This window comes from Protopterus annectens, chromosome 9.part0 (genome assembly GCF_019279795.1).
Source record: "Protopterus annectens isolate FY-2018-M chromosome 9.part0, PAN1.0, whole genome shotgun sequence".
Lineage (NCBI taxonomy): Eukaryota > Metazoa > Chordata > Ceratodontiformes > Protopteridae > Protopterus > Protopterus annectens.
In genome coordinates this window covers 1,312,825,736-1,312,853,689 of record NC_056743.1, presented here as the reverse complement: position 1 = coordinate 1,312,853,689, position 27,954 = coordinate 1,312,825,736, and the positions used below count along the sequence as shown (strand labels likewise).

At 39.2% G+C, this 27,954-nt stretch overlaps 1 protein-coding gene across 1 annotated transcript in view; it reads left to right on the top strand.

The window, feature by feature from the left end:
* Positions 1-6,444: 6,444 nt before the first annotated feature.
* The window catches only part of LOC122810945 (prosaposin-like), a 177,207-nt gene continuing 155,697 nt past the window's right edge, over positions 6,445-27,954 (top strand). Inside the window, exons 1-3 of the mRNA XM_044082474.1 lie at positions 6,445-6,539; positions 12,587-12,720; positions 13,719-13,811. Of these exons, the coding sequence (XP_043938409.1) occupies positions 6,494-6,539; positions 12,587-12,720; positions 13,719-13,811 (273 nt within the window). The 5' untranslated portion in view covers positions 6,445-6,493. The remainder of the gene's footprint in view (positions 6,540-12,586; positions 12,721-13,718; positions 13,812-27,954) is intronic.

Sequence of the window (27,954 nt, the reverse complement as noted above, 5' to 3'; positions counted from 1 at the left end):
TCATCCGGATTCTGATACACTTTGCTGTGAAGAAAAGGTTAGTTTGCTTTTATTTTTTGTATTTTGTATTACTTTATTGCCTTTCTATATTTTGAATACTGTGGTTTGTTTTCTTTACCTTGTCTTTTACTTGCATTCTGCTTTAACAGCATATTAAAACTTCAAAAGAGACCACAGCTCTCTCTCTTCTGAGTCAGGCAGAATTTTTTTCCCACCCTTCCACCCAGTTACAGTTGTCTTGTTAAATACCACTGTCTTTCTAGTTGCCTTCCTCTCATTTTAATCTGACCATATATCTCATTTCCTCTCTACTTTCACTGGCTTGTGTGAGTAATCAAAAAATCATCATTTTTGAAATCCCTCCCCTTCAACTATTTAAATTTATTGGCCATCCTACTGTATTCCATAGTACCAGAATACAAAAGTGACCACCCCTTTCAACCCATCTTGCTGTTTTAAAAATAGTAACTCTCCACTAAACCTTAACTTTTTAAACAGGTAAAACTCAAGTTACCTACTTTCACATCTATCTTCTCTAGTGCACACTGCAGTGTGCATTTCTTTTTTCATCTTACCTTTAAGCATCCCTGTGACTAGCACTTTCTCTAATACCTGCTGGAAAGCACTAGGAAGCCTTAAACTGATACAAGCACTCAACTCTCCTTGTTAATAAGGAGAAATTAATAGTAGGCACTAAACAGCCTATAATTGCAAAGTACCTTGCTAAGGTAACGGAAAACAGCTCCTGTACTTTACAAAAAAAAGCACCAAACCAGGCATGTCCAGGGGTCAGCTTCTGGTGATTTCTCCCGTCCACCTGGTGAATCTGGGCATACTGGGGCAATGCAGCAATTGCCTTATGTACACAGACAACCCTCTCCTCCTACCACCCAACACTACAACCTGTGAGAGATGCACTTACATAGCCAAAATGGAAGCAAAGCTCTCTCCACCCAAGATTGTGCTAGACAGTCAAGAGGAGAAGGTTAACACCCACACTACACCTCAAGCAACACATAGCCCTTCTAAACCCACACCACCAACACCCACATATAACAACACTAAATCCACATATGCAGAGGCCCTTAACTGTAACCTGCCCAAGCAACAAGGACCTCTGAAGCTGAAACACAAACAAACACCAATCACAACCAAAGTGTCACATAGTTCACAACACCAGTGTGCCACCCAGCAACAACCCCTAAGGCAAGACAATGTACCTAACACTTTAGTCATAGGTGACTCTATAGTCCGGCACACTGATGTCCCTCTCATCAGGTTGAACAAGGAGAAAATTACAGCCAGCTGCCTGTCGGATGCCAGGATCCACCACATAACGCATGCACTCAAGTCACTCCACAACAAGTACAAATATGACTCTGTCATTGTCCATGTTGGAGTGAATGACTTGAGACGTACCTCCCTGGACTACATGAAAAGAGACATGGAAGAGCTCTTGGATCATGTGGCCCAGGCAAGTATGATCCTAGCCCTGAGTAGCATCCTGACTTCACCCAGAATGATACCACAATATAAGGACAAAATGATTGACTTCAACAATTGGCTAAGCTTCTGGTGTCATTCAAAGGGGATCCAGTATCTGGCTGCCTGGGACGACATGATTGACAGACCACGATGCTTTGCCCGAGATGGTCTGCACCTGTTACCCCTGGGATTCAGGTTACTGGCTAAGGCTCTTGCCACCCCATAGTGCCTTTTTTAGGCAAAGTTCAAAGGACAAAACCACCACCATAACAGGTACAAGCATGTAAAATCTGAAGGTAATGCTACTCAATGCTAGAAGTCTAAACCTCAAAATGCACTCTCTCGAGGCACTCCTAAAAGTGGAGAACATCGATATCTGTGCAGTAACTGAGACCTGGTTCAAGGCTCCAGAGAGCACCCCTGCAATACCAGGCTACAACTCTTACCACACTTTTCGGCCACCAAACCAGGACCGAAACACTAAAGGTGAATGAGTGTCAATATTCACCAAGGATATTCACACCACCAGGCTAGTTGCCCAACACAATGCGTCTAAAATTCTCCAGGTGCAACTAACACTAGGTAAGACTGAAATCCAAATTGTAGCTTGCTACAGATCCCCCACCATACCCCAAGATACTTACTACACCTTTCTAAATATACCGGAAAATATTAAGATAGAACCAAACACCCTAATACTGGGTGATTTTAACTACCCTGCCATCAACTGGGAAAACTACTCATGTACCAACACCTCTGCCCAATGGTTCTTGGAATTCATAAATTCCAACGACCTGGATCAACTAATCAATAGTCCCACCAGGGGCTCCAAAATCCTAGACCTGGTCATTACCAACATGGGAAGTCGATGCTCCACACCTATGGTCACCCCCTCGTTAGTCAGGTCTGACCATAAGCTAATCACCCTTAACATCCACATCCCACCCCCACTCCCCAGTAAGGAAACCTCCATAAAAAACTTCTCCAAAGCCAACTTCATGCTACTCAAGTCTGAAGTGACAAACTTCATGACACCCATGCAGACGGGAACTGAGAATTCAACTGCTGAATCCTACACTAAGGCACTGTATGAGCACATCCACTCATGCATAAATCGTGCCATCCCAAATAGAACCAAGATGCTCTCATCCAAAAAAAGGAAGCCAATCTGGTGGTCCCCTGCCATAAACAAACTTTACAACAAAAGGAAGAAACTGTTGCAGAAAAGAGGAAAATCCCAGGATACAAAAACTCCCTTACCAGCCTCAGTAAGAAACTGAGATCCTTCATAAAATCCTCCAAAGCTAGTTACGAAAATAAAATTGCCAAAGATTCCAAAGACAACCACAAGGCATTCTATAACTATGTCAAGAATCTAAATTGCAATGCTCAGATCTGCTCTGAGCTAAAACAGAATGGCATTAAATATACTGATCCCAAGGATATTGCCAATATCCTGGCAGATCGATTCAGTGCCAACTTCACCCCCCTCTCACCCCCTAAATGGCCCATCTCAATACCGGACGATTGCCAAATTCTGGTAATAATGGCCACACAGGTAAAAAACGCACTCTCCAAAGCTAAGAATACAGCATCCATGGGACCAGATGACATCGTGGGCTATGTACTACATGAACTACAATATGAACTGGCACCTCACCTAAGTGTCATGTTTAATCATAGGCTTACCTCAGGTTCCGTGCCCACTGAGTGGCGCAGAGCTACAGTTATCCCAATCCACAAGGGGGGATCCACCTTGGATCCCAGAAACTACCGTCCCATCAGTCTGTCAAACCTTATCTGCAAGGCCATGGAGCGTATTATCATGGAACTTATAAACAAAGACATTGGCAACCTTCAAACACTAGACCCCACCCAGTTTGGGTTTGTGAAGGGCCGATCTAGTCTCCTGAACCTGATTGACTTCTTCATATCAGTCTCCAGAGCCATGGACAAGGGTAAGGTGGTCCACACAGCCTATCTAGACCTTGTCAAGGCCTTTGGCACCACCCCCCACTCTGGAATCATAAATAAACTTACTAAGCTGGGCATTAATCCCTACATCACCCAATGGGTTGCTAACTGGCTTACTGATAGAACCCACACTGTAAAAGTAGCCGACTCCAAATCCAGCTCCAGACAAGTGACAAGTGGAGTACCTCAGGGTTCAGTCCTGGGACCGCTCTTGTTTGGCATCTACTTCTCTGAAGTACAGGCCAACACTAAGGGACTCTGGCTAACAAAGTTTGCAGATGACTGCAAACTGGGAGCCATTACTGAATCCCCAAATGATGTGGATACTCTACAAAAGGGCCTTACAGAAACAGATGCTTGGTGCCAGAGCCATGGGCTCAAGCTCAATGCCAAGAAATGTATAGTTATCTCCTTTGGGAAAAAACATGTATCCTTGAATTACCATATAGGTGGCAGTACACTAAACACCGAAAGTGTGATAAGAGACTTAGGGACACAGGTGGAAAGTGGTCTCACCTTCGATAACCACATTGCCACAACAGTCAGGAAATCCTTCTATGTGGCACACCTCATCACTAAGGGCTTTTCATCCAGAAAAAAGGAGGTCATTGTCCCACTGTACTCATCCCTCATTAGACCCATTATAGAATACAACGCCCCATTTGGTGTATACCTCTCAAGACATCTGCAACAACTGGAAAGGCCACAGAAATACCTCACTAAAAGAATTACAGGCCTAAAGCAGATGCCCTACACTGACTGCCTTAAAAAACTCCAGCTATACTCTGTCGCATATCGTCTACTCAGAGGCGATCACTGCTTAACATACAAGGCCATGTCAAACCCAGAGCTGCTGGACATGCTACACTTAAAGAAATCCCAATCCCTCAGAGCCATACGCTCCAGGGATCTAAACCTTAACATCACAATAAACAAAATATGCTGGAGGGATAGGTTTCTGACCCAGAGACTCCCCAGACTCTGGAATAGATTGCCCATACATGTCAAGCAGAGTGTCTCTTTGGCCCTCTTCAAAAGGAACCTTGATGATTGGATGGGAGAAAGGAAATTCACCCAGGGGATCACGTCAGTTGCCCTGCTAGACAGGGGTCCAGTCAAGTAAATAGTGTGGGAAGAAATAGCCAGGGAATTGTTATGGCTAGGCTTGTATAGGCCCTAGGGCTGATAGCCTAGTACCAACCTATGAACCTATGAACCTATGTGACCTGAAGCAGGGCATTTATAAGTAGCTTGTGTTGTGAAATGTTATTAATGTTGTGCCTGAAAGGAGGAGTAATAACAGAGGCCGTTTAGATTTGAGGGAAGATCCTACCAGAGCTTTGGCTTAAGTGTAGAAAGCGAGTGGTTAGAGCAGTGAAGTCTGTTTTTTGATGCTTGCAAAAGAGGCCTTGAGTGGCTATGAGATACGAGGTTATAAAATGGAGGGTGCCTAAGTAAGCTAGGGGAAAGAAAAGGGCAGGAGGTTTCTTTCAGGAGTCTGAAAAGTTGAGCCAAGGAGTAGGCTCATAATACTATGCACGTATGGACTGCATGCCTAGAAGACAAACTTACCAACTTTGCAAGGTTTCTCTTCTTATCGCTAAGATCACAACTGTAACATATGAGAAGCAAGAAACCATTCATTATAGCTGGCTTGCATGTTGAAATATTATGTGTTGTACCACACTTCCCCTTTCCTCCTGAATGTTTCATATTACTGAATAAAGTTTATCTTTTTCATGTGTAAATTAAGTGGGCAAAAGTAAGTTTAATACACAGTTCTAGCTGGTACCACAGTGTAAACAGGTAAGCAGGAAAGAACAGTTTCACTTAACATTCACATTGTTAAAGATCAGCCTGTCAGAGCAGTGAACAAGATTTGTGTGTGTGCCTGATTGCACAGATATGCATATTTCTGCCATCTCAAAGGAACTTTTTCTAATTTTAACTCACCAGTTAGTATCTTATCTAGTGCTCCTACATCTTCCTTTAGTAGATAATACATGCACCACTAGTCAAGATGCAGACTGGCAGTGAGTGAAACTTGCATTATTAGTTTGCACCTAGAATGTGTACATACCTGTACCATTCATTATCCTTTTACACTTGAAGGTTTGCTCCTACAACATTCATTACCTGTATACACGTTACTGTCTACACCTGGAGAAGTGCTCTTTTTTCACTCAGTGCATGTCTATATCTGGAATTCTGACAAGTTCTGCTGTGCCATCTCTGCTTGATGGATTTCATCTAGACGTTTAATGCTACATCATTGTCTCAGAATGCACACTTACTTGCATTTGGCCAGCTCACACACACCTAATAGATGTTAGATGCTAGCTGGCATATTAATAACCTTAGGTGATCAAAATCCAGAGGAGAGATTTTAGATGAGACCAAATAAAACAAAATCAAATGAAATAAAATCACTGGTACCAGACAAATGGCTGACTTCTAGATGTCATGCCTACAGATTTCACTGACCATCCCTGGCCAGAATCCAGCCACTTAATGGTTAAACCATACAACAGATATAGGATTCAAATGACAATTGGTTATAAAAACATAGTACCAAATAGGAAAGGGGCAGCATGAATTGGGCATGCATGCATGCTTAGACTGATTAGAGATTATGGAGTAAAATGACATTTTAAAATGATACAAAATTATAAGGAGAACTGATATTTATAAGGCAGATGGATGGATATAAACAGAGTAGTAGGAACTGTGGGCATGAGTGGGCATCAGCTGGGACAAATTAAATTAGCCATAAATGAGGAAGGAAACCTCTAAACTGACTGGATGACCAACAAAGTCATTTGTTTCTACTACAATGTTATTCATTTCATCCAAATTATATTACAAATGTGTAGAGGTTGAGATGAGAATTTTAAAAAAGAGAAATACAAGGTGCAATGTTCACTTCTCCTTCCTGCTACTAAAATCAAGAAGACTGAACTTGTTACTTCCCTTGTTCACCATTATATAATCTGCATCTTCTGCTGACACCTTTATTCTTGAACATCAAAACAACATGGCACTTTTCCTGTTCCTGGTAGCTTTTGTGGCACAGACTACAGGTAAGAAAATCTCTTTTTTTTCCCTTTATTTTTTGATGGAAGTTCTAGAGGACAGTTCCAATGTAGAGTTTCATTTTCAGCATCCTCATTTGTATATCCATGTTAATAAATTACAGAATCTCAGCTTACATATCCTTTTTGGTACAGCATTTAGTTTTAGAACATTCAAGCCTCATACAGTACCTGACAAGTGGTTCACTATTTTAACCCTTTTCAGCTAGAACTCAGCCTGTGAGTGCAAAAGTATTATCAGCATTTAGAGTAGCTAATATTCCTGCATGATTTGGGGAGGTGAGAGGAAACTGCAGTATATGAAAAAAAAAAAAAAAACATGAAGACACAAGAAGATTTCACAGAGTCACTGGAAGTCAGGATTGAACTTTGAACTTGTGAAGTAGAAATCTCAAATGATATAACTAATTTTATTTAATCATCATGTTATTCTTTATTTTTTTGGACCATTACTCTGTTACTTCCTTTTTTTTCTTATTCATCTATGCCAATTTGTATTCTGTGTGTTCTATGCCTGTGATAGGCCTGTCACAGGTGATTCAGTGTCATTGAAAGTAAAGGTGTAGTTAAAGCTTCACAGCAACATAAATTCATGACTTTCAGCCAACTTCCTGAACTTAAATGTTATTTGGTATCCACAAGAAATGGGAATGCCTCTCAGATCACACAAGTGAACATGCTTGTGTATTATGCATCCCTTCAATTCCAAATCAGTTAGGAAAGTCAAGGTATCTGCTGATTACATGCAGAAACAAATGAAGGACTTCAAACAGAAGTGAGTTGATGGGAGTGTACCAAACACTGAGCATTCCCCTGCTCATTGTATGTAACAGCTTATTCTGAGGGGTAGTGGCAGGCTCCAAGTATATCACAGAGCAGTTATACTATAGTTCCTGAACTGTGCAGCTATAACTCATTTTGCTCCTTAATTTTCAGTAAATATCCTTTTACCTACTCAGCCAAGCAGTACACAGCTCCATGACTGCCCCTTCTACTGTCAATATAACCTCAGTTTCCTTGTGGCATGAGGTCACTGTGGGAGAAGTGTCTCTGCTATGCTACTATGTTGCTTGAAGCAGCCCACAGAACTAAGTCACAAATTATTTCTTAACTTCTGAGACTGACCAAAGGTGTAGTATAGATTACATATCAAAATCTTTGAGTTTCAGCCTGGAGCTTCTAAATCTCAAACTGTGTCTAGATGGGGGAGGAGGAAGTACATTTATAACAGCACAAAACAAGACAAATGCAATAGCACAAAATGGTTACAGTATGGAATAATGACAGTGTACTCACAAACTGTTACAGCAGCATATATCCCCAGTATTTAATAAATTATTATCAAACTGCTTGAAACCTTCTCTCCAATTCACAGTTTATAAAATGATGCTATCACTCATTGACATATTGCTTGAAAATTATATCCTATTGCTGTAAAAGTTCCATAATACACATACTGACTTATGAATTACTGATTTTTTTCTTTGTGTCCAAATAATGTAATTATTAAAGACTAAATAAGGTTTGTTTGTTATCTGCTAATTTGTAAAAAAAATCACTTTCTACCTAGGCAAGTGGCTACTAGATCACATTACAGTTGCAAAAAGAGATGACAGAAAGCACTTGCTAACACTAAGCTTTATGTCCAGCTTGCACTGTATGTCCAACAGTAGTAATACACTGCAATAAGCATACACATGATGACATAAAACTAGCAAAAGGGAAGGCAAAATAATTTCATACATAAAGGCAGTCAGCAAAATGAGAACAAACAATGAATAGTTGACAAAATGTAATGTGGATAAAACAATTTATATTAGTGGTGCTTTCAGCGACTGGTATGATGTTCTAAAATACATACCAAGGTAAAATAGGATGACAAGCATAAAAGTTTCACATAATAAGGATGTGGGACTCCCTTCCATGCAGTCTGTGGAATGCTTGCCTTCAACTGACCTTTTTCAGCTAAATAGATCAGAACTGGTAATCAAGTTACCCAAAAATGTAAGAATTTAAAGAAGAAAATGACCTAATAGAGTAACAGGTGCAAGTTAACATTTGGTTTGTTTGTTTGTTTGTGTCTTTCGGCTTTTCCAAGTTAGGGGTCGCCACAGCGGAACTCCGGTCCACTATAACATTTGGCAAGTTCTGTAAAATTTCCATCAAGAATACATATTAAAGTTGGTATCTGTTCTTTGCATCACAGAGAGGAATCCATGTTGTCCAGATGAAGAAGGCATAAAACGATGCCATTGATAAAATATTTGTGTTGTCTCCACTGCGTTTTCCTGAGAAAATAATGATGACCTGTATTCAAATAGAACATCGAGGCACTGAGGGCCAGGCATTTATAAACTGGAACTTGAAAAGAAAAAAAAATTCTTCTCAAAGTTGAAGAGAAAAAAAAATCTGCAACTAACTAAAAAATGTAACAAGCAGCTTGTTGCATTTACTACCACTACCACACACTTATCTCACACTAAGTGCTGTTCCAGCCATGAAAAGTATGGTATCGCCATTATTTTATGATGCTCCAATATCCTCTCACCTTTAAAAAGCATTGTGGCCTGTACTGCACTGTCACAACATTGACACCTGTAGATTGAGCCCCCTAACTGGTCGCCATGTATCAAAATACATACAATTAGATGTCTACTTAGTATGAGTAAGCACCCTTATCTCCATGCAATTTGCTTTCTAGACAGTTTGTGCACCACAGATGTTCTCATTTAAGCACTTTTTTTTAGTAGCAGCATCTAAAACATGTCTCCTTGCTAAAGAACAACTATCAGAATGATGACGCATGTAGCACAGAGCACTTGCAAGGGGCCCTTTATGTTTCACCTTGATTGCTGTCATTTAAGGGGAAAGGTATTGGTTCCATATCATGAAGTATCTGTTATTTTCTTTTGTGCCTTTACAGTGGTCAGCCAAGATGGCAGGTCAACAAACCATAAAGCTTTATAAGTTCTTTCTTTTCAGGGATGCAACTCTCTATGAAACCCAAAGGAGGGAAAAGGGGGATGAATAACCAGAAAACATAACAAAGAATAACATCAGAGCTCAGTTATAGTTGCTACAAACCCCAAATCCAACGCCATTGGACAGCTTTTATGTGAGCTGGCTAGACTTAGAAATATTATTTTCTACATTTCTAGACAGATTATGCAGATCTGTTCTTTAACGGCTCCTCCACCATTTTGTCTAGACATGTTCTGGTCTATTATAACCCTGAACTGTTTTCTGTTAAAGCTTCTGTTCTTCTAAGCTTTTGTGTAAGCTTGTGTATGTCTATATGTATACTCACCATCTACCCCTTCCTTCAGGACTTTGAATGGAGACCAATGCCTGAAACACTCAGTGACATAGTTTTGGTGTTTGTACCTTTGGCCAGTACCCAATTACTTCAGACAGCCTGGTGACCTTGGACTGACCCATGCCCATACTGACGTGATTTTCCATCTCTCTTTCTTTCAATTTGCCTGACTTTTTTATTATACTTTGACTTTTTTGTTTGGCTTGATCAGCACCTGTAATGGAGTTTCCCTCCTATTGATATTGGTATTGGTCTGGCTCCTTTCATTTTTCTTTCCCCTTACACCTTACTTCACTTCCTCATGGTATTTGCAGAGAACTGCAAAGCCTCCTCATTCTGTGTAAAACAGAAGCAGTTACCCTAACCGGTTGACCCTCCACCTTCTTGGCAGGTGACTGCTCAAATTCTGAGGTACTGAATGTACAAATGCAGACAGATGTATACTAAGTCCAAGGCTGCAATAATTTGAACTGCTCCCCTTACTCTGATGTATGACATTCTTGAAGTTGGCATTTATACATATCAAGGATGTTGGGAGCAGAATGTTAGGGGCCACAAGGGCAAAGCACCCTCATAGAAACCACTTTTAGAATGTACCACTGTATCTGAGAATTCACTGTTACTTGTTTGAATCACAGTTAATTTTTCAAAATATTGAGTTGCATAGGATCAGGTCTCAAACTTCTGATAAGGAGCTTTCATAGCAGCCCTACCTTGTACACACTCCAGATTATTAAGTTAAATATCTGCCCATGATCATGAATTTCTAGTGAGCAGTTATCCATCAGCCTTATCTTATTGCATAAGATTGAGATACACCACATCTCTGCCATAAACTGTAACAACATTTACGTACTATAAGACTGTAATTCCTAGGTTTGACATCTTTGCCTTCCTTCACTTGTCTCAACCTTTCTGGTTTCATGGGCTATATAAACTTGAATGGAAGTATCCAATAGTTGATCAGGTTAAATACTGGGGTCTATATTAGATCACTGAATGCTTAAAAAAGTGAACAGTGATTAATCGACCCTATGTAAGTGAAAGCTTACAATTTCGAACTGTCAGAGCAGCGATTTTTTTCCTAGGGAAAAAAAAATCGCTGTTCAAGCAAAACAAAAAAACAAAAAAAAAATACTTTAAACATTACATTAAGTGGGGGACTTCTCCCCCACCCCCTACTTAAATATATCAACTCCAAGATCGCACTAGAGTGCCGAAAACAGCAAAGTAACAAAGCGGCCAAGCGAATTCTTTCTCAGGGAAAGAATTTGCTTAAAAGTCACTTCGATATTTTGCCATTTCAGGCTTTTGAGTTCGACCAAGACGCATTCGAAAGAATGCATCTTCGGACTTCTAATAGGGACCCCAAATACTGTACTGAGTTTCTCAGAAGTAAAATGGCACATTCCTCTCCAGTCTCCAGCAGTCCCTCCATTCAGAAGTTATTCTTCCTGATTCTACCTCAAAAACATCCATCATTATATTATACTGCACTTTCTGACCACATATTCAGCAGGTCACTGTTTCTGGTACACCAGTGCTAAGTCAAGTACCAGTAACACTGGCATTAGTTTGTCATGGCACTTCCTCACTTATGGAACCTCAAATTTTAGACTATATAGGTACTATCACCTATGTCCAAGTTCAGTAACTGAACATATTTTGAAATAAAATGGGTTATTTTGGATTCCATCATCCAATCTGCCACAATGAAGCAAAGCTTCTAGTTGTATTTTAATAAGCAAACTCTCATGCACCGGAGGATTACAATAACTGCCTATTAATCTCTATAGCAAAAGGTAGCAAAGTCAGCAGCAACCCCCCATAGCACCTTAGTTTTGACTAAACTTTTCCTTTGTTTACTTACTCATTGATCTAATAGGATGAATACAAAAAATGCATGACAGATGAAATAAAGGATATCCTTTGCACCTACTTCCACTAACATTTTCCAGAATTGCTTCTTTTCTGAAGGCATAACAATGCAGCTATTAAACTAGTCTCTCAAAAATTATTTTCACTAACATAACTGTAGCAGAATTAATTGTAATTAAGCAGAGGTAGTTACTGTTATGAATTATAGTGAGGTGTGAGGGGACAAAACGACCAAGCCCATTGTAAAAAAGAAATGCTTTATTCCACAGAACTGTCTTTCAGAAAAACAAAACAAAACAAAACAACGTCTCTCTCTCTCTCTCTCTCTATGCACACACACACACACACACACACACACACATACACACACACACACACACACACACACACACACACACACACACACAAACATATCTATCTATCTATATATATATATATATATATATATATATATATATATATATATATATATATATATATCTCCTGGACATATACTGAAAAAGAATATACTGAAAAACAAAACATAATTTGGAGTAACTGCCCTACAGTCAGTAAAATGCAATGAATGCTAGTCTTCAGGGATACAAAGTGATACATTTAGTTGAAATGGGTTTTGAACAAGGAGTTTTTCTTTCTCATATCAATTGTTAAAATTAATCCCTTTGATCCCTAAAACCTCATGTGTTAAAAAAATCAGCCAACTGATATTTGTATGGCATGTGTTAGTACATTATTTTTCTTTTTCTTATATTCTGTTGTTGACAGTGAACGGATCAAAATGAAAGTGAATTCTAGTAAGACACGTGTCTGGCCTTCCTGATTTTCCTTCTTGTCTCCGTAGCTCTGAGTGTAAAAGAAGTGGTGCAACAACAATGTTCCCAGGGACCACAGTTCTGGTGTCACAACCTTCAGAATGCAGTTCTGTGTAACAAAGTGGAGTTCTGCAACACACTTATGTGGAATGACGCCAATGTGGTACGGATTAATGTTATTAAAATCTTACAATATCTGTTATTACTACAAAATTAAGTTTGGTCCTGTATATCTACCTGCTGGGTTTTGTAGCTCATTATTGTTGTTAATATCATCTCAACATGGTACAATGTGTTTACAGCTGTGCTTATGATTTGTGACTGAATATAAGAACGTATAATTGATTAGATAAATATTTTTGTGTACAGTGACCTAAATTTTCCAACCCTATAAGTAGAAACAAATTATTTTATATGTTTAACATAGTAAAGAGTACAGTGTTACTAATTATTTTTAAGAGTAGTATGGTGAAAGCAATGAAAAATGTGTTACTTTTTATGAAGTCCACTTAGTACTAGCATGTATTTCTAGTCTGTGTCTCTGTTCTAGCTTCATAATTACATTTAAAAATGTAGCCAAGGATTATTATGTATTACTAATTTGCAGTTACTCTGGGTTAAAACAAAGACATATTGGAATGGTCTAGGACATCTGGCTGAAAATCAGATGACAAAAGATCATTATTAAAAAATAAAATGGCCAAACCTGAAAAGTCAAACCAGTTTTCCCTGGCTGAGAAAACCTCTAACTGCCTGTTTAATAGAAACAGCCTTGAGATTGCTCTGCCTCACTGGGGGATAAAGAGAAAAATCATTCTCAAACTTCAGTGTCAGATGTCTTGTTTGAACTGATGCTGTCATTCAGCTGTCATGTTACTGACTAGATGTCTGTCAGACAGACTTCAACATCCAGTGTCAGAAACCTATGAGACATTATTATAGCTTAATTTTACCATGGAGTTGATATAGCCAGTCAGCATGACAGCAATTCCACAATCACCAACAGTACAAGCTGTAATATTTTAGTGAAACAGTATTCACCCCATCAGCAGTGCAAAAGAATGGATAATTTTCTTTAATAAATTACTTCACAGGATTCTGAGTTCTCTAATGAAAAAAATGTTTCATCTCTCCAATTCACACTCTCATGTTTTGTTGCAGGACTTGTCTAAAAATCAAGCTACGTTTCTATGCCCTGTATGCCTTGCAGTCATACAATCCTTGAAGAACATGGTTGGTGATCATAGATCCCGTGTAAGTTTCTGCATTATAAAATAATCTTTAAACTGATCATCACACAAATCAATATATATTTTTTTGAAGATTTGGAAAAGTAATTTGTAAAATGTATAGAAAAATGTAACATTTCTTAATTTGCTTGTAACTGAATATTGTATAAGTATAGGCAGGATGTAAGAGTGTCTGGACCACCATTTTAATGAAGACCAGAGCAAATCTCACTCCATCCTAATGCATGTACTCTAAAATGTCAGTTATATTCTGATTATAATCTTTGTTTTATGGAATAAAGCACCCCCTGAAGAACATGTGCTAAAAGCTGTGCCTCCTACAGCTAATATATGAACTCACAAACTGCTACACCTTGTGGTAATGGAGATTCATCCATACAATGACCAGTATCTGTTAATGATCAATTAATACAGTGGTACATTGTCACATACCTGTTTATCACATCCCTGTCCTGATCAACAACTAAGACATAGTACTATGACAATATTAATATTTATTTAAAAATAAAGAGTACATCATTTACTAAAACAGCTAAAAGAAATAAACATTTTAAGGTACAAATCACTGACATGCAAATGTTTTCTTAATTCTTCTCTTTTAGCATTAATATAGCATTTGGTTTTGGTCTTGTTATCTGTCAGTATGAGACATTTACTGATGTCCTGCTCCATAAATACATCTCTCTCTCATACATTCTAAAATATGATGGTTCTAGTGTTAGAGATGTGCAATACCTTGTACAACAAGATAAGGGAATATGATACAGAAAATGTGAAAACTAAAACTTACAAAAGGCCCTCAAGGTATTATACGTATCTAACATTAGACTCACATATTCCATTTATATATATTTTTTTATTTTGTTAATGGAAGTTTATCATTTTAATTGATGAAAAATATAATACCTACATGGATAAACATAAACAAAATATAGACAATTATTTTTTTCTTGTTTTTGTCAATTTTGCAGACAAATACAGGCTACATGTATAAAATAGCACATAATTCATAGAGAGATGAATGCTGACCACATTTATGAGGTAGTTGTTTCCCATCAGCTGTGTCCTAGAGCCACTCATTGATCTTTTGCTATGAAATGTGAGTACCTACCTGGCTTATCTCATATGGGCCAGGGCCCCACGTGCAGAGAATCTTTTCTATAAGTGATTGAAGAGCAGGAAGAGAGTATATCAGGACATCCTGGCATGGCACCATCTTGAGAGTTTCTGATGGTTTTTTTTCTTATGCTCTACCCCTTCTTCCACCTAGTACTGAATTTGCAATATGTAATACATAGCTGTTGAACTACAGTGATTACTTGGTTATGAAGTCTATCTCTTCCATGTCAGGGTGAGACAGCAAAAATATGGAATCCTTATCTTTCAGCTGATTCATGCTTAGGTTTCCTAATCAAACTTGAGTCACCTAAGTTGAAATCAGGACTCAGTCCATTTTTACTCTTAAGACAGAATGCTAAATATTTTTTTGTATTTACAGTACCCTGCTGTCTTACATAAGTTTACCCACCTTAATTGGCCATAAAATGTGGAAAACTTAACTTTATTTGTTATTATTATTTTAGTTGTAAACAGCAGTCAAAATTTTATTTTCATGAAATACTCTTCATTTTATAGAGAGATTTGCATTCTGAAATCAATTTGCATCCATAGTACAGTATATTCTTGTTCTAAAGTTGTTAATCATTGCTAAATATGAATAAATATATCTGCTTTAATTTTCTTTGTCACACTGCATATACATAAAAAGAATTTGCTATACAAAAATAATAGTTTGTAGCAATTTTATGTTGGATAACATTGTGCTGACCATATTGTTGATATGATTCCATTTTTATGTTATCTTATCTGACTTTGAATATTGTGAGTGCTGCTGCAGAAAAGAGTATGCTGAGATTCTCTGCTAAACCTAAACATATTTAAATGAGTTGTGCAACCTTATTATGCTGATAGTGCATTTTTTTTACTAAGAATATTAGTTGTGCATGAGAAGTATGAAAACAAATAAATAACTAATATCACATTTACACATATCTAATATCTGACCCATATAGTCTATTTATGATCTTTTTTCTGCTAAAAATACTTCCTGCCATAATTGAGGCCCCCACCTCTTAACGTATAATAAGCACGTTCCATGTAACACAACCTAAGGGAAAAGGGAAAAAAAAAACAACTTTGAAAAAATCAAAATCTCAATGAACTGCATCTGCAATAAGTTGAGATGTGATAAATCATTATGTTCACTAATATTTTTATCTCTTTGTTGTAAACATAAATAAGTACTCTTGATAATTCATCATAAACAGTAGAAGATGAATTGCTCCAGTTGCTAGTAAAAATTTCCTAGGAACTGCTCATATACTGTGATGTGAACATATTAGGACATTAAAAATAATAGGTTAGCTTTCTGTAATGAATTTATCTGACCAAATAGATTAATAGAAAGCTTGCATAGCTTGCCAAAATGTCTTAATCAGTTCACAGTCACAGAAAACATGTTACCAATCTCTTTTAATATTTGTCTCAAATTTCTAATACGTAGAAACTTTATTATTATCAAATGTAATTATTTTGTGTGGGGGTATACCAAGTATTGTGAAAAAAAAAATAAGAGAATGATTTTGAAGCATAGGTAGAAATGTTCTCTCCTGTGATTTTTTAACATAAACCATTTCTGAGTGGCATGTTGATTGGGGTAAGAACTGCTTACACAGATATTTAAATGTGTTTTACAATCAAAACTGTTTCATTCAATATAGGACGAAAGGACTTAGAATTTAAACTATTGCCTGCAATCAAAGAAGCAATTCAAGTTGATATAATTTAAGAAATGAGTTCTTCAAATTAATAGCAACTTCTTGAAGTGTAATGGAGGCAAAAGACATTAACTGCTGTAATACTAACCATTTATCAATCTTTTGAAGATCGGGTAAAGATAATTGTATTATCTAGAAAATTAAACATGTAACACAGATCCTTATACTTCAAACTGAATTTCAGATTTTTGTTTATATGATATGTACAGTCCCAAAATATCATTAACTACAAACATCAAAAGTAGTAAGTGTTTAAAAGCTAGATATTTTAAATACATTTTAAATATTTTCAGAATATTTTATCATAACATGACAGTGTATAGATATATTGCATATAGGTCACAAAAGCAAAATTTGTCTTATTATTTATTAAAAATGAAGGATTCATTAAGTTTAAATGTACTATTCATCATGGAAATCTTTTCATTTCAAATCATAAGAATGTGTCTTAAAAAGTGAAAGTAATGAATTTGTTTTAATATCCAGAAGAACAATTCTGCCGTCTTCCAGTTTCCTATATTATGAAAAGTGTTACTTGTCAGTTTTTTAGTCACAAAATCATTTTATTAGATATTTTCATAGATAAAAAAAATGTTAGTGACTGACTAGAAAGAGTTTCTTCAAGTATATTTAGAATACAGTTATAATTTTATCTAAAATAGAGTTGAATGAAGTTGAAATAATAATAAGCATATACTGAAAATGTACACAAAAGCAAATGAAATAAAATGACAAATGTAAGAACCACCAATTAACTCCAACCACTGTAGGGTTTATTTAATATAACAATGTAAACCTGAGCTCTTTTGTCGTATGAGTAAGACTTCATCAGAATATCAAGATTTACAAACTAAAAACATTTATAGAAGCAGACAATTAAATTCAACCAATCAAAAGCTAATTGAATAAATACAATCAAATGAATTAAAACCATACACTTATACCAGGGTGTAAGATGTGACTTAAAAAACAGATGGAAAATACTTATGCAACCATTGGCAATAATAGAACATGTTAATAAAAACATTCTTATGAATAAGATAAAATGGATGCATAAGCACATGCATAAATTGTAAAAAGCACAGGAATATGTGTGCATGAAAATTATATGAAATAGATGACTAAAAATATGAAAATGAAATACGTGTGTATAAAAATATAAATGTAACTATAAATATAAATGTACATGTAAAATTGTATAGAAAATATGTATATATATATATATATATATATATGTGTGTGTGTGTGTGTGTGTGTGTGTGTGTGTGTGTATACATATTATGCACACACATATACTTTATATATATATATATATATATATATATATATATATAAAATATATTTTATATATATATATATATACATAATATATATATATATATATATATATATATATATATATATATATATATATATATGTATATATATATATATATATATATATATATATATATATATATGTATGTATATATGGTTTACTGTGATTACGTTGAGCGCACATTGCTCGACACTGCACATGAGCGGCACCAACCAGCGAATCTCGTAATACCGAATGGTCAAAATGTCACACAAACACCAAATTTGATATTTCTGGCTGCTCTACACCCAATAGCAAGTGCTAACATGGGTTAAAAATGGGGTGGGATTTTACAATTCATAACAATTGCATTCGGCATTTTCAGATTGGTGTTTGCAATTGCAATGTTGAGCAGTGTGCGCTCGACATAATTATAGTAAACCATATATTTTATATATATATATATATATATATATATATATATATATATATATATATATATATATATATATATATGGTTTCACTTCATAATACTGAAATATCAAAACACTGAAAATGAGAAAATTTCATAATATGGAAGCTCAAAATACTGAAAATCAAAATTCTGAAAACTCAAAATCCTGAATGTCAAAATACTAGAAACAGATAAAATACATATACTGACTGTAAACAACAAAAACCTAATTACAATCCTTCAAATATAAGCAGGGGGCCAAGCCACCCTGTACCCCCCCATGTGGGGGGTATTCCCCCCACACCCCCTGCTACCTAAATATATCAACTCCAAGATTGCACTTAGTGTAGTGAAGTGCAATCTTGGAGTTGATATATTTAAGTAGCAGGGGGTGTGGGGGCACAGGGGGGTTTGCCCCTCTGCTTATACTTGGTGGAAAGTAATATGATTTATCTTGTTTAAACTCAGTATATGTATGCTGTGTGTTTTCAGTATTTTGAGTTTCAGTATTTAGAGTTTTCAAGATTTTGAATTTTCATGATTGTGGTTTCAGTGTTTTGAGTTTCAGTATTGTGATATTTCAGTATTATGAAGTAAAACCATATGTGTATATATATATATATATATATATATATATATATATATATATATATGTATATATAGGTTCATAGGTAGGTACTAGGCTATCAGCCCAAAGGCCTATGTAAGCCTAGCCAACAAGGTTCCCTAGCTTACGCCACCCAAGAAAGTTATTTTCCTGTGCCACTGTCGAGCAGATACACAGAAGTGATCCCCGGGGTGTATTTCCTATTTCCCATCCACTCATCAAGATTTTTCTTCAAGAGTGCTAATGAAGAACTTTGCTTGACATGGATAGGTAGCCTGTTCCAGAGTATGGGAAGTCTCTGGGACAGGAATCTATCCCTCCAACATGTTCTGTTTATTGTGGTGACAAGGTTTAGGTCCCTAGAGCGTGTAGCTCAGAGGGATTGGGAATTCCCTAGGTGTAGCATGTCCAACAGCTTTGGGTTTGACATAGCTTCATATGTTAAGCAGAGATCACCTCAGAGTAGGCTATATGCTACGGAGTAAAGCTGGAGTTTTTTAAGGCGGTCAATGTAGGGCATTTTTTTGAGGCCAGTATTCCTCTTTGTGAGGTACTTAGGTTCATAGGTTCATAGGTTGGTACTAGGCTATCGGCCCTAAGGCCTATGCAAGCATAGCCATAACAATTCCCTGGAAATTTCTTCTCAAATTATTTACTTCTCTGGGCCCCTGTCTAGCAGGGCGACTGACATGATCCCCGGGGTGAATTTCCCATCTCCCATCCAATCATCAAGGTTCCTTTTGAAGAGGGCCAATGAGGTGCTCTGCTTGACATGTATGGACAGTCTATTCCAGAGTATGGGGAGTCTCTGAGTCAGGAACCTATCCCTCCAGCATGTTTTGTTCATTGTGATGATAAGGTTTAGATCCCTGGACATGTGCCTCTGAGGGATTGGGATTTCTTTAAGTGGAGCATATCCAACAGCTCAGGGTTTGATATGGCCTTGTATGTTAAGCAAAGATCGCCTCTGAGTAGAAGATATAACACAGACTATAGCTGGAGTTTTTTTAGACAGTCAGCATATGACATCTGCTTTAGGCCTGTGATTCTTTTAGTGAGGTATTTCTGTGGCCTTTCCAGCTGTTGCAGATGTCTTGTGAGGTACATACCAAATGGGGCATTATACTCTATAATGGGTCTAATGAGGGATGAGTACAGTGGGACAATGACCTCCTTTTTTCTGGATGAAAAGCCCTTAGTGATGAGGTGTGCCACATAGAAGGATTTCCTGACTGTTGTGGCAATGTGGTTATCGAAAGTGAGACCACTGTCCAGTTGTATCCCTAAGTCTCTCATCACACTTTCAATGTTTAGTGTCCTGCCACCTATGTGGTAGTTCATGGGTACATGTTTTTTTCCAAAGGGGATAACTATACATTTCTTGGCATTAAGCTTGAGCCCATGGCTCTGGCACCAGGCATCTGTTTCTGTAAGGCCCTTTTGTAGAATATCCACATCATTTGGGGATTCAATAATGGCTCCCAGTTTGCAGTCATCTGCAAACTTTGTTAGCCAGAGTCCCTTAGTGTTGGCCTGTACTTCAGAGAAGTAGATGCCAAACAAAAGTGGTCCCAGGACTGAACCCTGAGGTACTCCACTTGTCACTTGTCTGGAGCTAGATTTGGAGTCGGCTACTTTTACAGTCTGGGTTCTGTCAGTAAGCCAGTTGGCAACCCATCGAGTGACATAGGGATTTATGCCCAGCTTTGTAAGTTTATCTATGATTCCAGAGTGGGGGGTGGTGTCGAAGGCCTTGGTGAGGTCCAGATAGGCTGTGTGGACCGCCTTACCCTCGTCCTCAGCTCTGGAGACCAATTTGAAGAAGTCAATCAGATTCAGAAGACAGGATCGGCCCTTCACAAACCCAAACTGTGTGGGGTCCAGTGTTTGAAGGTTGCCAATGTCTTTGTTTATAAGTTCCATGATAATGCGTTCCATGCCCTTGCAGATCAGGCTTGTCAGATTGATGGGACGGTAGTTCCTAGGATCCAAGGTGGATCCTCCCTTGTGGAGTGGGATAACTGTAGCTGTGCACCACTCAGTGGGCACAAAGCCTGAGGTGAGGCTATGATTAAACATGACACTTAGTAGGGTGCCAGTTCATTTTGTAGTTCGTGTAGTACACAGCCTGGGATGTCATCTGGTCCCATGGATGCTGTATTCTTAGCTTTGGGGAGTGCTGTTTCTACCTGTGTGGCTGTGATTATTCCAATTTGTCAATCTTTTGGTATTGAGATGGGCCCTTTAGGGGGTGAGAGGGGGGTGAAGTTGGCACTAAATCGATCTGCCACGATATTGGCAATATCCTTGGGATCAGTATATTTAATGCCATTCTGTTGTAGCTCAGAGCAGATCTGAGCATTTCCATTTAGATTCTTGACATAACTATAGAATGCCTTGTGGTTGTCTTTGGAATCTTTGGCAATTTTATTTTTGTAACTAGCTTTTGAGGATTTTATGTGGGATCTCAGCTTCTTACTGAGGTTGATGAGGGAGTTTTTTGCATCCTGGGATTTTCCTCTTTTCTGCAACAGTTTCTTCCTTCTGTTGTATAGTTTGTTTATGGCAGGGGACCACCAGCTTGGATTCCTTTTTTTGGAGAAGAGCATCTTGGTTCTATTTGGGATGGCACGATTCATGCACAAGTGGATGTGTTCATACAGTGCCTTAGTGTCGGATTCTGCAGTCGAACTTCCAGGTCTCGTCTGCATGGGTATCATGAAGTTTGTCACTTTTGACTTCAGTAGCATGAAGTTGGCTTTGGAGAAGTTTTTTAAGGAGGTTTCCTTACTGGGGGGTGGGGGTGGGATGTAGATGTCAAGGGTGATTTGCTTATGGTCAGACCTGACCAATGAGGGGGTGACCACTGGTGTGGAGCATCTATCGCCCATGTTGGTATTGACCAGGTCTAGGATATTGGAGCCCCTGGTGGGACAATGGATTAGTTGATCCAGGGTGTTGGAATTTATGAATTTCAAGATCTGTTGGGAAAAGGAGTTGGTACCCGAGTAGTTTTCCCAATTAATGGCAGGGTAGTTGAAATCACCCAGTATTAGGGTGTTTGGTTGTATCTTAATATTTTCCAGTATGTTTAGGAAGGTGTAGTGAGAATCTTGGGATATGGTGAGGGATCTGTAGCAAGCTACAGTTTGGATTGCAGTCTTACCTAGAGTTAGTTGCACCTGGAGAATTTCAGATGCATTGTGTTGGGCAACTAGCCTGGAGGTGTGAATATTCTTGGTGAATATGGACACTTCTGCACCTTTAGTGTTTTGGTCTTGGTTTTGTGTCCAAAAAGTGTGGTATGAATTGTAGCCTGGTATTGCAGGGGTGCTCTCTGGAGCCTTGAACCAGGTCTCAGTCACTGCACAGATATCAATGTTCTTCATTTTTAGGAGTGCCTCGAGAGAGTGCATTTTGAGGTTTAGACTTCTAGCATTGAGTAGCATTATCTTCAGATTTTGCATGCTTTTATCTGTTATGGTGGTGGTTTTATCCTTTGAACCTTGCCTAAAAAAGGCACTATAGGGGTGGTAAGAGCTTTAGCCAGTAACCTGAATCCCAGTGGTGACAGGTGCAGACCATCTCTGGAAAAGTATTGTGGTTTGTCGATCATGTCTTCCCACGCAGACAAATACTGGATCCCTTTTGAATGACACCAGACGCTTAGCCAATTGTTGAAGTCAATCATTTTGTCCTTATACTGTGGTATCATTCTGGGTGAAGGCAGGATGCTACTCAGGGCTAGGGTCATACCTGCCTTGGTCACATGATCCAAGAGCTCTTCCATGTCTCTTTTCATGTAGTCTAGGGAGGTACATCTCAAGTCATTCACTCCAGCATGGACAATGACAGAGTCATATTTGTACTTGTTGTGGAGTGACTTGAGTGCATGCATTATGTGGTGGATCCTGGCACCCGACAGGCAGCTGACTGTAATTTCCTCCTTGTTCAGCCTGGTGAGTGGGGCATCAGTGTGTCTGACTATAGAGTTACCTATGACTAAAGTGATGAGTACATTGTCTTGCCTTAGGGGCTGTTGTTTGGTGGCACACTGGTGTTGTGAGCTATGTGTCACTTTGGTTTTGACTGGTGTTTGTTTGCGTTTCAGCTTCGGAGGTCCTTGTTGCTTGGGCAGGTTAATGTTAAGGGCCTCCGCATATGTGGGTTTAGTGTTGCTATGTGTGGGTGTTGATGGTGTAGGTTTTGAAGGGCTATGAGTTGCTAGAGGTGTAATGCAGGTGTTAGCCTTCTCCTCTTGACTGTCTAGCACAATCTTGACCGGAGAGAGCTTTGCTTCCAGTTTGGCTATGTAAGTGCATCTCTCGCAGGTTGTAGTGTTGGGTGGTAGGAGGAGAGGATTGTCTGTGTACATAAGGCAGTTGCCGCATTGCCCCAGTATGCCCAGATTCACCAGGTGGACAGGAGAAATCACCGGAAGCTGACCCTTGGACATGCCTGTTTAGGTGCTTTTTTGTAAAGTTTAAGAGCTGTTTTCCCTTACGTATTTTGCAGCTGTAGGCTGTTTAGTGCCTATGATTAATTTCTCCTTATTGACAAGGAGAGCTGAGTGCTTGTATCAGTTTCAGGCTTCTTAGTGCTTTCCAGCAGGTTCTAGAACAAGTGCTGGTCACAGGGGTTCTGATTTTAGTGTTACTACTGAGAAACCAGCTAGTTCTAAGGGAAAATTTGAAGAGCAGACTTTCTGGCATCTGGAATAGTTTAACTGTAGCCTCGTAGTGCTGCACGATGTGAAAAATGTGCAAACACACGCGATTTTAAGCCATAAAGTTGAAAGGGATACAAATCAGCCCAAAAAGGCTAATAAAATTACAATTTCAGAGCTGGAAACCACTCCTCTAGCGTTAGATAGGTAGTACAATGCTCACCAGTCCCACTGGTAGGCATTAGGACTTCCCTCTACCACAGCAAAGTCTGAATAGCTCTGAGCACAGAAAATAAAGTCCTGAGACAAGCAAAGCCTGGGATATGGACTGGCTAGAAAAGGTGGGAAATGAGCAAACAAGATAGTATATATATATATATATATATATATATATATTTTTTTTTTTTTGTTTGTTGAACCTTTCCAGCTGCTGCAGATGTCTTGTGAGGTACATTCCAAAAGGGGCGTTGTACTCTATAATGTGTCTAATGAGTGTCGAGAAGAGGGGAACAATGACCTCTTTTTTCTTGGATGAGAACCCTTTTGTGATGAGGTGTGCCACATAGAAGGACTTCCTGACTACTGTGGCGATGTGACTATCAAAGTAGAGACTACTGTCCACCTGTGTCCCAAGGTCTCTTATCATTCGGTGTTAAGTAGATCGCTGCCTATGTAGTAGTTTATGGGTACAGAGTTTTTACCAAAGGGGATGACACTGCACTTTTTGGCATTGAGCTTGAGGCCATGGCTCTGACACCAGGCATCTGTCTCAGCGAGGCCCTTCTGTAGGATGTCCACATCATTTGGGGACTTGACTATGGCTCCTAGTTTGTGGTCATCTGCAAACTTCATTAGCCAGTGGCCTTCTGTGTTAGCCTGTACTTCAGAGAAGTAGATACCAAACAGGAGAGGTCCCAGGACAGAACCCTGTGGTACTCCACTTGTCACTGCTTTGAGGTCAGATTTGGAGTCTGCAACTTTTACTGTGTAGGTTATGTCAGTGAGCCACTTGGCAACCCATCTTGTGACGTAGGGATTTATACCCAGTTTAGTGAGTTCAGCTATAATTCCAGAATGGGGGATGGTGTCAAAAGCCTTGCCGAGGTCAAGATAGGCTGTGTGAACCACTTTACCCTCATCTACGGCTTTGGTGACTGCCTCAAAGAAGTTGATCAGGTTCAGGAGGCATGATCTGCCTTACACAAACCCGAACTGGGTGGGATCCAGAGTTTGGAAGTTACCAATGTCTTTGTTTATGAGCTCCATGAGGATACGTTTCATGACCTTGCAGACCAGGCTCGTCAGGCTAATAGATCGATAGATGCCGGGATCAGTGGTGGCTCCCCCTTTGTGGAGTAGGATAACTGTTGCTGTGTGCCATTCAGTGGGCACAAAGCCTGATGTGAGGCTATTACTGAACATGGTGCTTAAGTGGGGAACCAGTTTGTTCTGAAGTTCATGTAAAACGCAGCCTGGATGTTGTCTGGTCCCGTGGATGCTGTGTTTTTGGCTTTAGAGAGTGCAGCTTTTACCTGCGTAGTTGTGATTACAGGGACTCTGCATTTTTCCTGTATAGATATGGGCCCTTTAGGAGGTGAGGAGGGGGTAAAGTTAGCACTGAACCTATCTGCCAGGATGTTGGCAATATCAGTTGGTTCTGTAATTTTCGTGCCTTTGTGCTGTAACTCAGAGCAGATCTGGGCATTGCCATTGAGATTCTTGACATAGCTATAGAATGCTTTGCGGTTGTCCTTAGAATTAGTGGTGATTTTGTTTTTGTAGCTAGCTTTGGAGGATCTTATAAGGGATCTCAGCTTCTTACTGAGGCTGACCAGGGAGCTCCTCCACTCATGACATTTTACTCTCTTTTGCAACAGTTTCTTCCTTCTATTGTACAGTTTGTTTATGGCAGGGGACCACCAGATTGGCTTCATTGTTTTGGAGGATAGCGTCTTGCTTCTGTTTGGGATAGCACGATCCATGCACTCGCATAAGTGCTTATAGAGTGCATTTGTGTAGGATTCAGCAGTTGTAACTGTATTGTCCATCTGCATGGGTGTCATGAAGTTCAACACTTCTGTCTAAAGAAGTATGAAGTTGGCTTTGGCGAAATTTTTTACCATGGTTTCCTTAATGGGGGGTGGGGCCGGGATGTGGATATCAAGGGTGATTAGCTTATGGTCGGATCAGACCAATGAGAAGTTGACTTCAGGTGTGGAACACTAGTCACTCATGCTGGCAATGACTAGGTCTAGGATATTGTTGCCCCCAGTTGGGGGTGTGGATATGTTGATTCAGGGCATTGGAGTTTATGAATTCCAGAAAGTGTTGAGCTAGGGAGTTGGTACATGAGTAGTTTTCCCAGTTAATGGTGGGGTAGTTGAAGTCACCCATTATTAGGATGTTTGGTTGAACCCTAATATTTTCTAGTGCATCAAGAAAAGAGGAGTGATAATCCAGGGGCATGGTGGGGGATCTGTAGCAAGCTACAATTTGGATTGCAGTTTTGCCCAGAGTTCATTGCACTTGGATAACCTCGGATGCATTGTGCTGAGCAAGTATCCTGGATATCCTTAATGAATATGGACACACCTCCGCCTTTGGTGTTTCGGTCCTGGTTACATGGCCGAAAAGTGTGGTATGAGTTATAGTTTGGTAGTGCAGGGGTGCTCTCTGGAACCTTGAACCAGGTCTCAGTCACTGCACAGATATCGATGTTCTCCATTTTAAGGAGTGCCTCAAGTGAGTGCATTTTGAGATTTAGACTTCTATCATTGAGTAGCATTACCCTCAGTTTTTGCTTGCCTGTTCCTGTTACAGTGGTGAATTTGTTATTTGAACCTTGCCTAAAAGAGGCACTATAGGAGCAGCAAGAGCCTTAGCCAGTATCCAGAATCCCAGGGGTGACATGTGCAGGCCATCTGTGGCAAAACACTGTGGTTTGTCGACCATGTCATCCTAAGCAGACAGATACTGGATCCCCTTAGAATGACACCAGAAGCTTAGCCATTTATTGAAGTCACTCATTTTCTCCTTGTACTGCAGTATCATTCAGAGCGATGGCAGAATGCTACTCAGGGCTAGGGTCATACCTGCCTGGGCTACAAGATTGGAGAGCTCTTCCATGTCTCTTTTCATGTAGTCCAGAGAGGTATGTCTCAGGTCATTCACAGCAACATGGACAATGGCAGAGTCATATTTGTACTTGTTGTGGAGTGACCTGAGTGCATGGGTTATGTGGCAGATCCCGGCACCTGACAGGCAGCTGACAGTAGCCTTCTCCTTGTTTAGCCTGGTGAGTGGGACATCAGTGTGCCTGACTATAGAGTCACCTATGACTAGTGTGTTGGGTACGTTGTTTTGCCTTATTGGCTGTGGTTGAGTGGCACACTGAGTCTGTGGGCTATGTGTCATTTGGGTTGTGTTGGTGGATGGAGGTTGCTTGCATTTCTGCTTTGGAGGTCTCTGTTGCTTAGACAGATTATTATTGAGAGCCTCCATGAATGTTTTTGTGTTACTATGTGTGGATTTTGGTGGTGTAGATTTAGTGAGATTAGGAGCTGCAGTGGTGGTGCTGTGGTAGCGTTGTCACCTCACAGTAAGATGTTGTCCTGTTAGATTCTCAGCTAAAGCGTCTTCTGAGTGGAGACATGCGTGAATGGGTGTACCTTCATGGAAGGTTGTGCGTCAGGCCTGGCAAGTTGGTATGTAAAAATCTACTGCCAATCATTAGCGGACCGGAGTTCCACTGTGGCAACCCCTAACTGAGAAAAGCCGAAAGATACAACATGTGATGAGTGTGGTGTGGTGCAAATGTTTACCTTCTCCTCATGACTGTCAAGTTCAGTCTTGGTTGGAGAGAGCTTTACCTCCAGTTTGGCTAGATAAGTGCATCTCTCACATCTTGTAGTGTCGGGTTTTAGGAGGAGAGGGTTGTCTGTGTACAAGGCAATTTCTACATTGCCTCAAGATGCCCATATTCATCAGATAGACAGGAGAAAACACTGGGAGCTGACCCTTGGGCATGTCTGAATAAAAAACTATTTTCCTCTAGATAAGTGAGGAAAGTGAGTACAAGAGCTGTTTTTCTCAAAGCAAGTGAGAAAAGTAAGTACAAAAATTGTTTCCCTCTAGGTAATGAGGAAGACTGAGTGCTATAGTAATTAGTAGCTTATTTAGTGCTTACAAGTTCTGAACAAGTGCCTAGCATGAATAAGCAAATTTAAGTGCTAAAACTAAAAATTTGTATCTCCACTAGACGAGTTACAGGACAGAAACAAGTGCAA